The sequence below is a fragment of the Scomber scombrus genome, chromosome 3, assembly GCF_963691925.1.
Source record: "Scomber scombrus chromosome 3, fScoSco1.1, whole genome shotgun sequence".
Lineage (NCBI taxonomy): Eukaryota > Metazoa > Chordata > Actinopteri > Scombriformes > Scombridae > Scomber > Scomber scombrus.
In genome coordinates this window covers 27,244,727-27,259,794 of record NC_084972.1, presented here as the reverse complement: position 1 = coordinate 27,259,794, position 15,068 = coordinate 27,244,727, and the positions used below count along the sequence as shown (strand labels likewise).

General features: G+C 39.0%; 1 protein-coding gene across 1 annotated transcript in view; it reads right to left on the bottom strand.

The window, feature by feature from the left end:
• Nucleotides 1-13,731, bottom strand: part of ephb2b (eph receptor B2b) — a 125,489-nt gene extending 111,758 nt beyond the window's left edge. Inside the window, exon 1 of the mRNA XM_062443860.1 lies at nt 13,599-13,731. Within this exon, the coding sequence (XP_062299844.1) occupies nt 13,599-13,650 (52 nt within the window). The 5' untranslated portion in view covers nt 13,651-13,731. The remainder of the gene's footprint in view (nt 1-13,598) is intronic.
• Between the last annotated feature and the right edge of the window lie 1,337 nt (nt 13,732-15,068).

Below are 15,068 nucleotides of genomic sequence, written 5' to 3'. Positions count from 1 at the left end.
TGTAGGCGCTGACATCAAAGGAAAACCATATTTTTGCGTAATGTGCTGTTTTACTGGTTCTCATGGCAGGGGGAATAAAAAAAAACCTTAAGTCACATAGTAAAATAGCCTTTCCATTTCTTGCTCAGTGAGGCAAAATGAAGCTAAGTCAAAACAATAATTTGCTTTGGCTTGGGAAAAAAAAAAGTGTTGAAACTGTTGAATTCAGTGTGCCCAGGGGACTTCTGGAGCAAAGATTTAAATGATCCCTCCCAATGTGTTTCTTAACTGGCAGTAGAAAATCAGTTGAGCGGGAACATGTGTGTGTCTGTGTGTGTGCTCGTGTTTGCTAGCATGTGTGGGTCATGCGGTCAAGTCATTGTGTGTGAAAAGCTGTGTGTCAGCAGAGTGAAAGAACCAAGGTCCGACTCTACCTTTTCCATCACTCAGCACCACCACGGCGAGCCCAGAGAGAAAGCAGCAGCAGTACAAACCCCCCCCGGACACACACCCCTGCCAAAGCGTCACACACAGATGAGGACAGACGGATAATCCCAAACATGTTTTTTCAATCATTCTAACAGGCGGGCTTCCTGACAGCAGTCACCAAATTCGTACAGGCGCTACATGCATGTCGATGTAGCGCGCCTGCCTGACCACTACAAAGTGTCAAACCATTTCTAAAAGGAAAGCAGATTGAAAAGTGCTCAGAAGAGGTGTAATCAGGTGGGGGGGAAGAGGCGGCACCACCACAGTGAGTACAGTATGCACGTCACTGTACCCGGTTTTTGGGGGTTCCTTCCTCGCTGAGGCCACCCGTGTCACAAAGGTATATGAAAGCATCCACAAATGGCATAAGTCTGGTTTATATTTTAATTTATGAAAGTTGTGTTTTCGTACATGGGATGTAAACTGCTGACAGGGTTTCCACTCGTCAAGTACGGTAGCTACTGTGTTACATAAACTGACCAGAAGGAGTGTAGATACATTTTTTTAAAAACAGAATTAGCTCTTCTGAGGATCTGATGTGGGGTGGACGAAAAAAGTAATCAATAAGAAACCTACGGCCGTTAGCCAGGATTAATCTGCTGATACTTCTTATTTAGTAAGAAACTACACTGAACCGCAGTCCAATTTATTTAACTTTCTCAGATGCCCATTCTGCCTTTCTCTCATTCTCTCTCTCTCTCTCTTAAGGCTAACAATAGGTCAGAAACATGATGGATTGCTTGTATATATGGTAGGTGTGTGTAATACAAGACAATCTGTGGTGCCTTTATTGATGTTCATGCCTGCTTGTATTATCTGCAGATGAAAAACCTATTTGGACTATATGAATAATAATATTCTACATGTTTAACCCTATCATATGACATTCATCTCATTTAATAGTCTCAGCTGGATCTCTGTATTGATTTCACAGGCACAGCAGGTCTCCTGGGATCCTCTATGGATTTTCCAGCTGCCTTCCCAAATGATCCATTGTGATTTCTACCCGAAAAGGCCCTGCCAGTGGAAGGCATGGAAAACAGTCATCATATCACCATCTCCGCATATATATACCATACCTGGCTCCTGTTTTGTAAGCCACGTTACCTCATGGCTGTATGGTGTTTCCAGACATTGTTTTATTGACCCCAAAAGACCTGTATTTCTCTTTCTTTGGCAGCTCTACAATCGTGGGCATGTGTTTTACAGATACTATTTCCTGTTGGAATTCTTTAGCGGGTTTGAAATTAAGAGTAAAATAACAATGAATTGTTAGTTTGAACAAGACGTGGGACAAGATGTTATTGCATTAAAAGGAGCTCTTTGCGAGTGTGAGTGTGGCAGATGCTGCTGATTGCTCCTTGCACAAGATCCACTTTCAGACGAGTGATTATGTAAATTCAGGTAAGCTTTCTCGGCCCAAATGGGGGTATTTATCATAGGCTTTGCTGAATATGAAACAACTGCAAGGAGGTGTCAATTGATGGGGCTCCATAAACACAATCATAGGAGGTTTAATCTTTGCTGAGTCCATGTTATTGATTTTGGAGCTGTGAGAGGAGGTAGACTGATGAGAGTGGTATGAGGTCAGAGAAAAAAGAAAAGAAAAAGCCCCACCTTTTGTCAATCCAAATGACACTTCTGTTTGAAATACTACTAAAAAAATCACACTATAAGGTTCACTATTTGTTACATGTGTATGTGTATTGTATTGCTGTAATTCTGTTGATCATATATGCAACTTAAAGTGGTGACATATCATCATATGAATGATCTGTCACCCTCAATTAACTCTATCAAGGAAGTGCGATAATGCTAGGAAAAACAAGATATTTGTATTTAAACACAAGGATAACAGTGCATATTTTCAGACTGTCTCTCCTGGAAGATATTCATAGTGTTGCACTTGGTTGAACACTGACAGATAGATAGTTGTGTAGAGACTGAAAAAAGAGGTCTAGAGAGAGAGAGGCTCTTTTCACACCTCTGCACAGCTGGTCCACGATTGCGTAGCGTGAAGCGGGTGTGAATGTCGGGTTGACGGTTTTCAGAAAGTTATAGAAAATTGTTGGAAAGGATTTTTTTGTTTTGGGGGGGGGTTGAGAAGCTTTTTCCACCACCAACTGTAGTGACTTGATTGATAGTCCTTAAACAAGTTGTAATGTCTTATACTAAAATGGAAAACAACATACTTTTACTTATTAATTTATCTTCAATTTGAATTGAGCTAATTTCATTATACTGTAAGCATCTGCAGGGTGCTGTGTGTGCACGCTTTAATGTTTTAATGAACTGCCAGATGAACCGTTCTTTCCTATCGATTTTATCGATTTGTAAAACAGGGAATAGAGTCTGCCCACTGCTTCCTCCTCACAACTAAAACAAATCAAAAACACAAAATATCTGTGTTCATCAGAATTACAGATGACATGCCCCTTTCTCACTACACTGCTCAGGCCAGAATGTAATGTTGTACAATATAATTGTTGTGTCAGAAGATCTCTCCCCCAAAGTTGAAGAGAAAATTGTGCCCTTGCTGTCGACAATTAGCTAACATGGCCTAGCAGTCCTTGGTAATTGGAATACAACTGATTAAGCACTAAAAAGTGTGTTTACCCTTCTGTGACGACCCCTGCCTCTGAGATTCCTGACCTTTTAACATTTCATTTCTGCACTTTCTGCCTTTTAGAAAGAAAATATGCATCTATTATATTTACAGCTTCATTAAAATGAACTACAGTCAAAATCTTTAGTTTTCTGTTACAGTATGCAGCCATCTATGATAAACGTATTCACTTAGTTTACTGAGGTAGCCTACATTAAGTTGTAGGGTCTCCTGTTGTATGGTTTACACTGTTCTGCAACTGATTGAATGTGATTTCCAAATGAATCTATGAAAAACAGGATGAGCTCCCTCCAGCTTTCTAAAACCAGACAAGTCACAGCCAAAGGCCAAATCAGTTAATTGCCTTGTGTTAATTCCCTATTCTCTAAGCTAATGCAATTACTTGTGAATAGAAACCAACTATCACACTTTAGGACTAAAAGTCACTCTCTCCCTCTCTGTGCCTCCCTCTGCTCTTGAAATGTCACACCCTGTTTAATCTATTGAATTTATTCATAAAGCATCTTAAATGGGTGAATAAAGAGTTTCAGCCTTTCAGTTTCAGTTATCATGGCTCAGATAGCTCTAACGTCTTTGTCCCGTCCCCCCCGAAAAATGAAAGTTCAGGTTATAAAATATGAAAAGAAGACAGAGGGCCTTATTAAAAAGTAATTTATTTGATGATGATGTTGATGATTGAGTAGTGCAAAGCATATAAAAGCCCCAAAGGCTTACGGTAAACTCATATGTACATAAGCATAAGAAGATAATCCTAGTAGTGAAGCTTGATCTATCTCTGTTATGGCTGTTGGATCTGACTGGGTCACCAACACAAGACAACACTCATCGGTTGTAGAGGAGCAGAGCCTGCCTGTACTGTGCACTAATCAGATAAAACATGTCTGCTTACTGGCAGCACCTCAGCTGGGGTGTTCTCTCTATGTCCGAGTGAGACCGATAGACCTGTTAGTGTCTGACAGCAGGAGACTCAGCTTTTTTGTCTGATGTGTCTGCGTGTTGTTCTGCACGGAGACACAGCTAGCCAGTGAGAGCCAGAGGGGGAAAGAGGAAATACAACGAATGTGTTAGTGGGTTTTTGCGGCGAGAGATGATGCACGTAAAAATGGTCAGTGGTGGTACAGACTAAGAAGCTAGTTTCCACTGAGAAAGAAAGAGGGAGGTGGGAGCGGGGGTCCTGCTGTTGATATGGGCCATGGTGGACAGACGGTGTGGGTCAGAGAGAAAGAATGAAAGAGGAGGGGGGGGGGACAGAGACGGACAAAAAACAAAAAGGCAGATGTCACGTGGGTCCAGAGTCGCTGAAAGATGTGATGTGCAGTGTGGTGCGGCGCGCAGGCAGCGGTTCAGGTAAAAAAAAAGGAGACCCTTTGTGATGCAGATGACAACGCAATCAGCCCCGCTTTGTCTCGGCCGATGGGCTCTGCTCCCGGGGACATTGAGAGCCAGACACTAATCCGGTGGGTTTGTGTTCTGCGGGCGCGCTCATAAAGGCAGTGTCACAGTACCTGGGGTGTGTGCGGATGGGGGTCTCTGAAACGAGGTCTGACCTCTCTCAGGGTACACTCTCCCTCCGCCTTCCTCCTTCTGTCTCTGTCTCTGTCTCTGTCTCTGTCTCTGTCTCTGTCTCTCTCTCTCTCTCTCTCTCTCTCCCTCCCTCCCTCCCTCCCTCCTTGCATCTTAGCTCAGTACGGCTATTATAAGTGCCATATTGTTAATGCGTACGACTCAATGTTGACATGAGAGATGTGAGAGGAACAGAGGGTCACGTTGGTCAGTTCATCTCCACTCTTTGACAAAAATCAGTTATCATTTTCAGACCTATGAACACCAATTCCACTGCTTGAATAAAAAGAGGAAATATACACTAACACTAGGGGTGAGCAATATATTGAATCAATGTATCGCAGCTGGTTCTATTTCTATGTGGTCAATGACTTTATAGAAAAGCACCAGTGGATCCACTTTGATTCATTTCATTATTTAAAGCAGTACTTAATTTAGCTTTATTGTAACAGTATCTACTTTAACTTTAAAGTTACAGAACTTTATTTAGCTTGATTAGCTTTATCGTAACAGTATCTACTTTAACTTTATTGTAACAGTGCTTTATTTAGCTTTATTGTAACAATACTTTATTTAGCTTTATTAGCTTTATCGTAACAGTATCTACTTTAACTTTAAAGTTACAGTACTTTATTTAGCTTTATTAGCTTTATCGTAACAGTATCTACTTTAACTTTATTGTAACAATGCTTTATTTTGCTTTATTGTAACAATACTTTATTTAGCTTTATTGTAACAATACTTTATTTAGCTTTATTAGCTTTATCGTAACAGTATTTACTTAAACTTTATTGTAGCAGCAGTTTATTCAGTTGTTTAGTATTTAAGTAGTTTAAATAAGTTTAAAGGAGATTTCAAAATACTGAGACAATCATCATGTATCACATGATAGGCCATGTTGCCCAGCCCTAACTGACATACACATAAAATACACTGATTCCATATAATGATTGGGACTTGTGTCAAATTAAGCAGACTGCACCAAGAATATAGACTGCAAATTAGGTCTAGATATCGCAGGGGCCATTTTGATTGTGAGTGCCTCCACGTTTCCTGTTATGAATAATGTCTGGAAATACATTTTCACTGTCCCCGAATGATTTCCATTCCCGGTGGATTAGGATGAATCAGGCTCTCCCTAATAAATATGACTTACCAAGAGACTGCGCATTGCCAATTAACATGTGCTAATTAAGACAGCAGTAGAGAAGAACATCCTTGATCTAGATTCCTTTGTGAAATATCGGCGAGGTTACGTAGAGGTAAAGCAAGTTTCTTCTGTAACTATCTATTTATTTGAGTTGAGTCTACTAGTCAGCAAGAAACATATGCAAACCTTATCCCACAGGGGTGAAGCCGGCCCACTGGTCCTGAAGTCTGATTTAATTGCAAAGTTAAACAACCTGAATAATAGCATCTGTCGGTAAGCATGGGGGAATAAACTTTGTTGGAGCCCTTAAAGAAAATGCTTTAATATTGCTTTTTATGTTAAATATTATCAGCATATATTTTGTTATTCAAATTTAGTTTAATGCAAATGTGTTTATTATAACTTCAGGTTGCATTTGTTTCTTATTATAGAGACCTGGTGACAGATCATGGAAGCTTTCTGTAATGAAATTGTTAGGATTAAGAGCACTATATTACGCAACATAACAGTATTAGAAAAACTTAAGTGCTCAATTTTGACCACTTGGTTTCCCAACAACATACTGAAATAATTATAACCCTCCAATCAAACACCACACCTATCCTTAAAGCACTGCAAGAAAAACACCATTCACCTAATCTTCATCATGTTCATACACGTTTCTACAGAAAGCATCTTTTCACTATTCATAGCACACAGTACCTCTAGTGTTAGAAAAACTCAGTTATAAACAGTCATTTATAACTTATTAAATTTGTAAAACTGCTTTCTCAACAGAGATTGGCTTCATTCAAAAGGTCTTGATGTGCAGATGTTACATTTGAATCACTGATCCTGCGAAAATAAATAAATAGATGGTAGAAATACTTCCTTTGTCGAGTGAAACATGTGTACACTTGTGACAGATTTCCTCATTGTAGTTAACCACCCGTAACAACATCCTGTGCAAGTTTTAATCAGCTACAGCTCCCAAATCTCCTAATTCTATATAAATGTTACGTATAATTAGTGTTCGTTTTCAGAGGGTGTGTGCTTTAAATCAAAACTATGCAAGCGTCTAACAAATTAGGGTTGTGTGTGATAAGAATCAGGAAGCAAGAAATTGCAATAGCTGAACTCATTGCTGTGGATTTTTTTTTTTTTTCTTCCTTTTTTTTCTCTATGTGATTTAAAACTTTAAAAGCCACCTTTGAAACGGTGCACCTATAGGGAATACACCACATTCACTTTTAAATGAACCCACAGTTTTCAGTTGCTAGTCATGCGCTGGCAGTATAATGTAGCATATTGAAAGATTCGAAACACCTGTTGACTGAAAATATTTTCACTTTGTGATAGTATCAAGACACGGGTATATCTCACCAGCTGGACTTTGCAAACAAAACGGGCCTGATTACAGACCAAAAGAGACAGAACATTTAACACCTGTTTTTTTTTTAAGGAAATAAAAACTCCATGAGTGGGCAAAGGTCACTGTAAACACAGCAGGACGACAATAAATTAAACGATTTTTGTGATACAGGATGTAAAAACACAAGGTTTTATTGCTGAGTAAGCTAACCACACTGAACAGTATATTCTTCTGCGGAAATATCCACTTTTAAGCCACTAAGCACAGTCTGTGGATGTTGTGCAGTTGAAATTTTAGCTCCTGAAGTTTTCATTCAGTGTGTTATGTTGTGTTTTTAAATATATAACGTAGTACGACCCAGTGTGGTAGTTAAATTCAGAACTCTGGTAAGCTGATCCTGATTCACTCCCTCTTTGGATTTACTCTGTAGCACACTCGTGGAAACAAAAAAACAGAACACAAATACGATATGCAGTCAGAGCATAATAGATCTGAGGCAGAACCAACGTCATGTGGTGAATAGTATAATGACGTGTAGGTTTTCAGTTTTCAGTGTGCATTGGGATCCTGCACAAACATCAGCATAATGTATTAGTCTGCATGTATTGGCATGAAATAGCTGCACACACTCATAGATTTGCATAGAATTGGTGCATTTTAAAAATGTAACACTTTAACATTGTTGTGCGTGTCATTGCTCTGTTAAAATAACATCAAACTCACAAAATTCCCAAAAGCCTGGTTATTGATTTCCTACTTATGCTCGTCTAAAGCCTTTCCAAGTCCAAATAAAACAAGTGCCATCCTGAACACAAACCAGCGCTGCTTTAATACTGTTTTCAATCTCATATTGGATTTCTTCAAACTTCAATACTTTCCACAAGTTAAAATGTCGTTTTAGCATCAACTCTAGAGGGCAAATATGTGTGGATTGGAACGGTTACCAGTAAGTCAGAATGAAGGGTTGGCTCTTGACGGCAAACCGCAGCAGTCAGAGTCAAACAGCTGAAAGCATGGAAACAGCATCAAACACTCTATCATGTCTTGAACTGAATCCTTAAAGTTAAATTGGTTGAAAAAGCTACAGCCAGGAGCAAAATACGCAACTATTCTTGCTGCTGAAGAGAAACCTACAGCATCCAAATCCTCTGCTTAAACCGTTTGACAAAGTAGTCTAAAGGGAAACATCTGCCGGGGTTAGGTGATATGTCAAATTTTTCCTACCGGCCACCGTCAGCCCAACGACCGGCGATTGACGATATAATCGTGCCAGCGAGTGTGCGGCGCACGTGGAGGGAAAAAAACTTGAGTTACAGAAAGACTGAGCAGACAGACATTTATCCATTCTTTGAGATTGTCACAAGAATGAGAATAGTTGGTCCACTTTCAGCGAGTCTGGGCAAAGTTAGGCTACCCCAGCGCCGACAAGTTCGAAGCTAACCCCCTTTCACTTTAATGAGCAGATGGCGAGCAACAAGACACTGGAACTTGGCTCGGTTCTTGAGCATTTATTCACTGACAAATATCCTGCTACATTACACACAGCTATACTGCTAACTTCATACTCTCTGCTCTGGTCACCAGCTTCAACATCACACACACACTGTCCCACTGTCCCTCTCTCTCTCTCTCTCTCTCTCTCTCTCTCTCTCTCTCTCTCTGTTGACTGTATACTCCCTACGCACCGAGCTATCACTTAAAAGGAGCTACTTTTATAACATTATGGTAAATTAGTTCAAATTGCCCCAAAAAACTGGCGAAGGACTCAGACAATTGGCAATATATCCTTCCAATCGCCCAACCCTAACATTTGCCTTCATTTTTTCCTGCTTACAGTAACTGTAGAATAACAAACTTTCTATGTGTGTTACAGTATACTCAAATCAAATCTCATTCCAATACATACAGTGGCCGTAGCAGCTCAGTCAGTAAACTTGCAAACATGCGATGCAGAGAGCGCTACATTTTCTTAACCGAAGCTATGATACTCCTGCCTTAATCTCACCCTAAAGGTAGCCATAGATGTCTCTGAAATGTGACACCCCACCCCCCCACACACACCCCTCTTCAAGTGAAACAACTGGTACCAGCACTAATTGAAATTTTGCATGCAAAGTGACAATGCCTGGGCCCTCAGCAGCATGGATTAGGGCTTGAATAGAGACAGATTCTTTGTGAAAGCCTACTGTGGCGGTTGGCGTGCAAGCCAGCTCCCTGCATCTGCTCATTGGGTGGACTGAGAAAACACTGGATTGTATACGGTCGCTCATTTTACCTTTATCTAATCCCATTTCAGAGTCCGCCTCTGTCTGTCTTTTGTTACTCTTCCACAAAACATAATGCTTCCATGTTACACTCACATGTCTTATTCCTTACAAAACAATTCCGGTTAAAAAACAACGACCGGATTTACATATGAAAGCATCTTTACCAAGCTTGGCAGGATTTTCAAAACATTAACAATCATACTGTGCCTTGAACTGCCAGGGTGCCTTACATTGTGTGGAGGAAGTAGTGCTGAAAGGGTTACGTCAAAATACAAACATATGTAATTCAGAAAATTAAATCCACACAGAAAATGAAAAAATATTTAAATAGTCAGCTTGGCTAGTGTTTGCAAACTTTTCAACTGAGTGGCCTTCAGAGCTCAGCAGAGCGCTGAAGTAATGCAGTACACATTGAAATGCAATCAAATCTGCAAAGGCTTTTTTTTCAAAACTTCATGCTGTGATCTCATTCTACCCCACTTCACCATCGTCTACTGCGGTTTCTCGTCCCATTATGTTTCCTTCCAAAAGAAAAGGAGACAAAAAAGAAATGTTACATCAAAGCGATCTATCATCATATTGACCCCGACAACAACTCGCATACGAGTCTGGAGGAGGCTGTTATTGCATCGTAGCAACAATAATCCCCACCAGAAAACGTTTGCAAACTACAAACTGTAATACCACATCAGAAAAAAGCGGGAGGCAATCGGAAAAGCCAAATGATCTGCCTAGTAAATTTTCATCCCCCTTAACAATACAGGCTACTAACAATTTTATAGCCAGCGGAGGATGAATTTGAGAATTTCCACTCAACAGAATTAGAGGAACGCTGTTGTTAGTATGGCTGTCAACTCTGCCCTGATGACAATGAATGGGTAAAACTAATTAAGGGATAAATCCACATTATGTTTTCATAGACGTGTTTGACATAGCTAAGGCTAATTTCCTTGACAGTTCAACCTCCATTAATTTTTAGAAAAGAGGCCCGTCTGCTACTGCTAAACTAAACCAATAAGACGTGTCATCAATGGCAGCCTGCGTTAACGCTAATCAACAATTAAGAGCTGTTTCACATTCCTCAGAATAAATTAAATGCTGTTTGAAAAATAGCAACTGGTGAAGGAATGCCGTTTATAGTTGTCCAACATGGTAATACTGAGAAGAGAGGGAAGGGGAAAATGTAGTAGTCTTGAAAGAGATAACATGTGGAGGAAAAAGGTCACCGCTTCAATCCAAACATGACCATGAAAAGGCAAATATACAGTATTTTGGGGCTTTACACGGTGTGTGCAGTGGTGACACCATTCGTAAAATGGATACGTGGGACACAGCTGGGATTTTTCTTTTGAATTTGGCCCCTGGTTTCTAATCCTCTAATCCTCTTCAGTATGGTCTGTGTGTGAGTCATTGATTATCTGTAGTGCAAATAGCCCTTTCATATGTTTGCGCGACAGGAATCAGGTATGGTAGGAAGAGGAGGAAGTAGGTAGGAATGTGAGAGATGTGACTGCATAAGTACTCCACTATCTTACAAAAGGAAGGCTTTTATTTAGCAAACCTTTCCCCCCAGTGTACAATTGTGTCGACGATCAACCAGCTAATTAATAGTCAACTTAAATATACAGTGCAATAATGTAGTCGGATTGTACAATATTATCTAGTACACATTTAGGAAGCAACGCTCAACAGTAAAAATAATAAAAGTATGTGACAATGCCACTTTCCATTAATGAAAAATAACAATGGAAGATGGTAGCGTCCCGGCACTAAACATGTCAAAACGATCCACTGGAGGGTCCTTTCTGTTGCATGCTGGGATGTTGGTTTTTTTCGGATTAGAGCTGCAGTGACCTCTTTTTCAACCCTTTATTTCTCATACGTAAGCCTTACTCGCAACTTCATTGGACAATCAGCTAGGGTGATTCACAGGGTAAAATGGAGGGGGGTTGGCGACAGGACTAGCTGGTTTCCGAATCAAAAACCAACCTACGGAGAAGCACCACAGGCTCAAAGATACTGTAACATGCACGCCGAATTTATAGTTTACACTAAATATCAATATCAATATCACCTTTCTTCATCAAGCTGTATGTCTACTTCAACACACTGAAATAACTATTTGGAGAGTTGTACCGATGGCTGTTTCGGGCACTGCACCCTCTCATCTTACATTTCAGCTTCGCAGTAGCTTTGGACAAAAAGTACGCAATAAAAATCGCCCTGTTTTAGAGAGAAAGAAAAAAGAAGGGGAAGCGTGGATCTGTTATTTCTGGCATTTTTAACATCCTGTGGTTCCCTCACTCTTGGCCAGAACAGCAAGGATACAATCATAAAACAAATAACCATTATAACACCAATTAGCCCATCATAATTACAGTATATAAAAGAAAACAATGCAGTTAAAATATTATATATATGGGTTTGAAATATATACCCATTATGAGATTGGAGTACATATTTTTAAGTAAATATATTTTAAGTAAATCGCAGTATTAGTAAAAGATGTTGGACATTAAAGTATAATATATGCCGTTTTAAATATGATTGGTTTTATTAAACTTGAAAAATGTCCAATAATATGATTTTAAAAAATCAGACAATATATTTTAATATTTTTCAAATAAAAATGACTGAATTAAATATATTGTTTACATTTTTCCCTGTATTTGTATGGTGTGGGTTTAGTGCCAAGCCTATGTTGTAAATATTATATTTCAAAATAATTAGGTTTTAAATAAAAAAAATTAAAGTATGACTCAAATTTTATAGCTGAGGCATAAATGTTAAATGCTGCCTGTGTATAATTCAAAGTGGGCCTTCCAGATTGCCTTTTGGGGTCTTGGATATGTAACTACATACAAAACCAGTACTGGTCTGAATAAATATGCATGAGGTTTGTCAAAGTCTACAAGGTCCTATATGGGACGTGACAGCTCCGTCAACCTTTGCTGGAAAAAACATGAGATGTTGTTACACATGTTTAGATTATTTTTACAGTAAACAGCGACAAAAGGTTTTTTCTTGTTGTTTTGTTGTTGCTTTATCCCATGGCTACATCTGGCTAAGTTTTAACCATAGTTTCTGAGCTCCATCTATAATTATGAGGTTTAGTTTAACTGACCAGAGGAAGAAGACATGTTTGTTTTCTGACAGTATCCTCAAAATAGCCTGAATGAATGAATGGGTTGACACTTTCCATTCCTCACTGTGGCAAGTGTCTTATGCGCTGTCACAGGGCAAAGTTCAGCCACACACAAAAATCACAGGCAATTTACAATTTAAAGTACAGAGTGAGACTGTCAAAATTGAAAGGGACAATTGAAAAGAAGAAGAAAAAAAAGTTTCACAATCCCCAAATCATTTTTAGAAGATTAAAGGTCAAATGTCACAATAATACAGTTCCTATCAGTGCAGGAGATCCAATAGATACGAATAGTATAATAAGTGTAATAAGACTAGTATACTCGTTACTTTTGAACATCACTGACAGATTACTATATAAACACATATTTTTTAAGATTATTGTCACCACTCAACCTGTTTCATTGTGCGTTGAGCCACGCTGCCTTTATACTGCCCATTCCCGCAAGCTTTACGTCCTATAATGACCGCATAACGCCCAGACAACTACAATTCATGTGTATGTTCAATGTGAAGCCAAATTTGCATATTTAGTCACAGTAAAAGGTTTAAAGGACAGTCCAAAATTCTCCTTTACGTTTTTATTACCAACTATTTCACAAACTGAGACCAATGACACACCTCCACGGACACAGGAGGTGCCTGATTCACCTACCTGATTGAGATTTTTCTAAACTGGCGTGAAAAAAAAAGAAAAAAAAACCCGCATTTTTTTTCACTCCGTTATTAACGTTATTAACGCTGATCAGCATCCCCGTAATACCTGCGGGGATGCTGCGGGAGCATGTTTCTATGTCCCACCATCATCATCCCTCCTCTGCCTGTTGTTTTTAAACTGACTCCACATTTAAAATCACCGTGGTAAAAAACAAAACAACACATGAATTCATATTAAACGGAGCTGAAAAGTGATTAATGTCCGGTTATCCATTTAAATAAGCTGTGCGTAATGGTTACATTGACGCGCTTTGTCTGAAACTCAGAGCCGGCAAAGAGGATGCGGCTTTCGGGATGAAAACATTTGCTTACCTTCAACAGCTATTACGGCCGGTATGCTCCATAATATCCATAGAATATCCATTATTGGTCACTTAAAAGGCCCAGACATTCAAATAAAATGCGCCCCGAAAGCCATTGACAGCCAAAGGCAGCGAGGGGACAGACGGTCCTTCTCCTCCGATAGAGCGATCTCACATAGCACAGAAAACCAACTCAAATCTGAACCAAGTTTGGGCGAGACCAAAAAAACCGCAGACAGAGGGGAGCACCGAGCGACACAGAAACACAGGTAAGCGTTTCAAGCGGTGCAGCAATCAAGTCTCTCTGCCACAGAAGAGAAATAACAACTTTACGTGTGTAATTTGTGGCAAAAGGTTTGATTTTTTTTTAATATTTTGATGCAGCAGCTAGTCGAGAGGATTTGTCACCCCCTTCAGAGCGACTTCAATTTATCCTGCTGTCAATCATCGAGAGAAGGGCCAGCCATACCTAGCGATAATTAAGTGTTTTGGGAGCATGTGGGGCATTTATAAAAGATGGAGCAACTTATTTTCACTGCCACACCGGCCGAAATGGAAATACTGGTTGAGCTTTTTTATTATACGTGGCTTAAACGTGGCTGTGGGTTAAACTATGAGGCTGCTTTTGGGCCATTAGAGAAGTCCTGGCGCTGTAACAGGTGACGAACACGGGGAGCAGTTTAAGTAAGTTCAACATGATCTTTTACATTTTTACTTCCAGTATTCAGTTTAATTGGTTTCAATGTTACAATTTTACATTAGCATGGCCACCAGGCTGTGTGTTTTTTCTCTCTCTCTCTCTCTCTCTTTCTCTCTCTCAGAAAATTGATGCACAAATGTAAAAATATAAGTGTGTAAATATTCATATTTTTATGACAATAATATACTAATAAAAAATACTATTATTGATATTTTTATGTATGTTGTTAATTTTTTAAAATAATTTACATAGGAAATTATTGATGGATTAATATATATACCCAATTAATTCATATTTTTATGAACTACAATGTTAGCCTTTAACATACTAGATATTATTTAAACCTTAATCTATCAATTGTGTGGCATGCAAAAAAAGTTAATTGTGTCACTCATGCAAGTAATAAGGCATAGGTCTTATTGTAAATATTTAGGTTACTGTTACAGGATGGAAAATGCTTCAAAACTGCCATGTATGCTTTGTAAATTAGTATAAAGCCTTTTCCTTTTCTTTCAGTTGTTTGTATGCAGTTTAAACACATGCAAAAGTGCACTGGGTTAAAGAAAATACAATAAAAACATTAAACAGTGTGTGTAAAAATAGAAAATAAATAAATATTTGATTGCTTTTATAGCTTTTATACAAATATTACAACTTTTTCCAAATGTTATTAAAAGTTTCACCACTACAGCTTGAACTAAGTTTCTTCTTCCCATAAACTAAAGACTACCAGACTGAAGTCTGCTTTTCTCTCAGCTAGACTGAAGGCCAATAAGACTA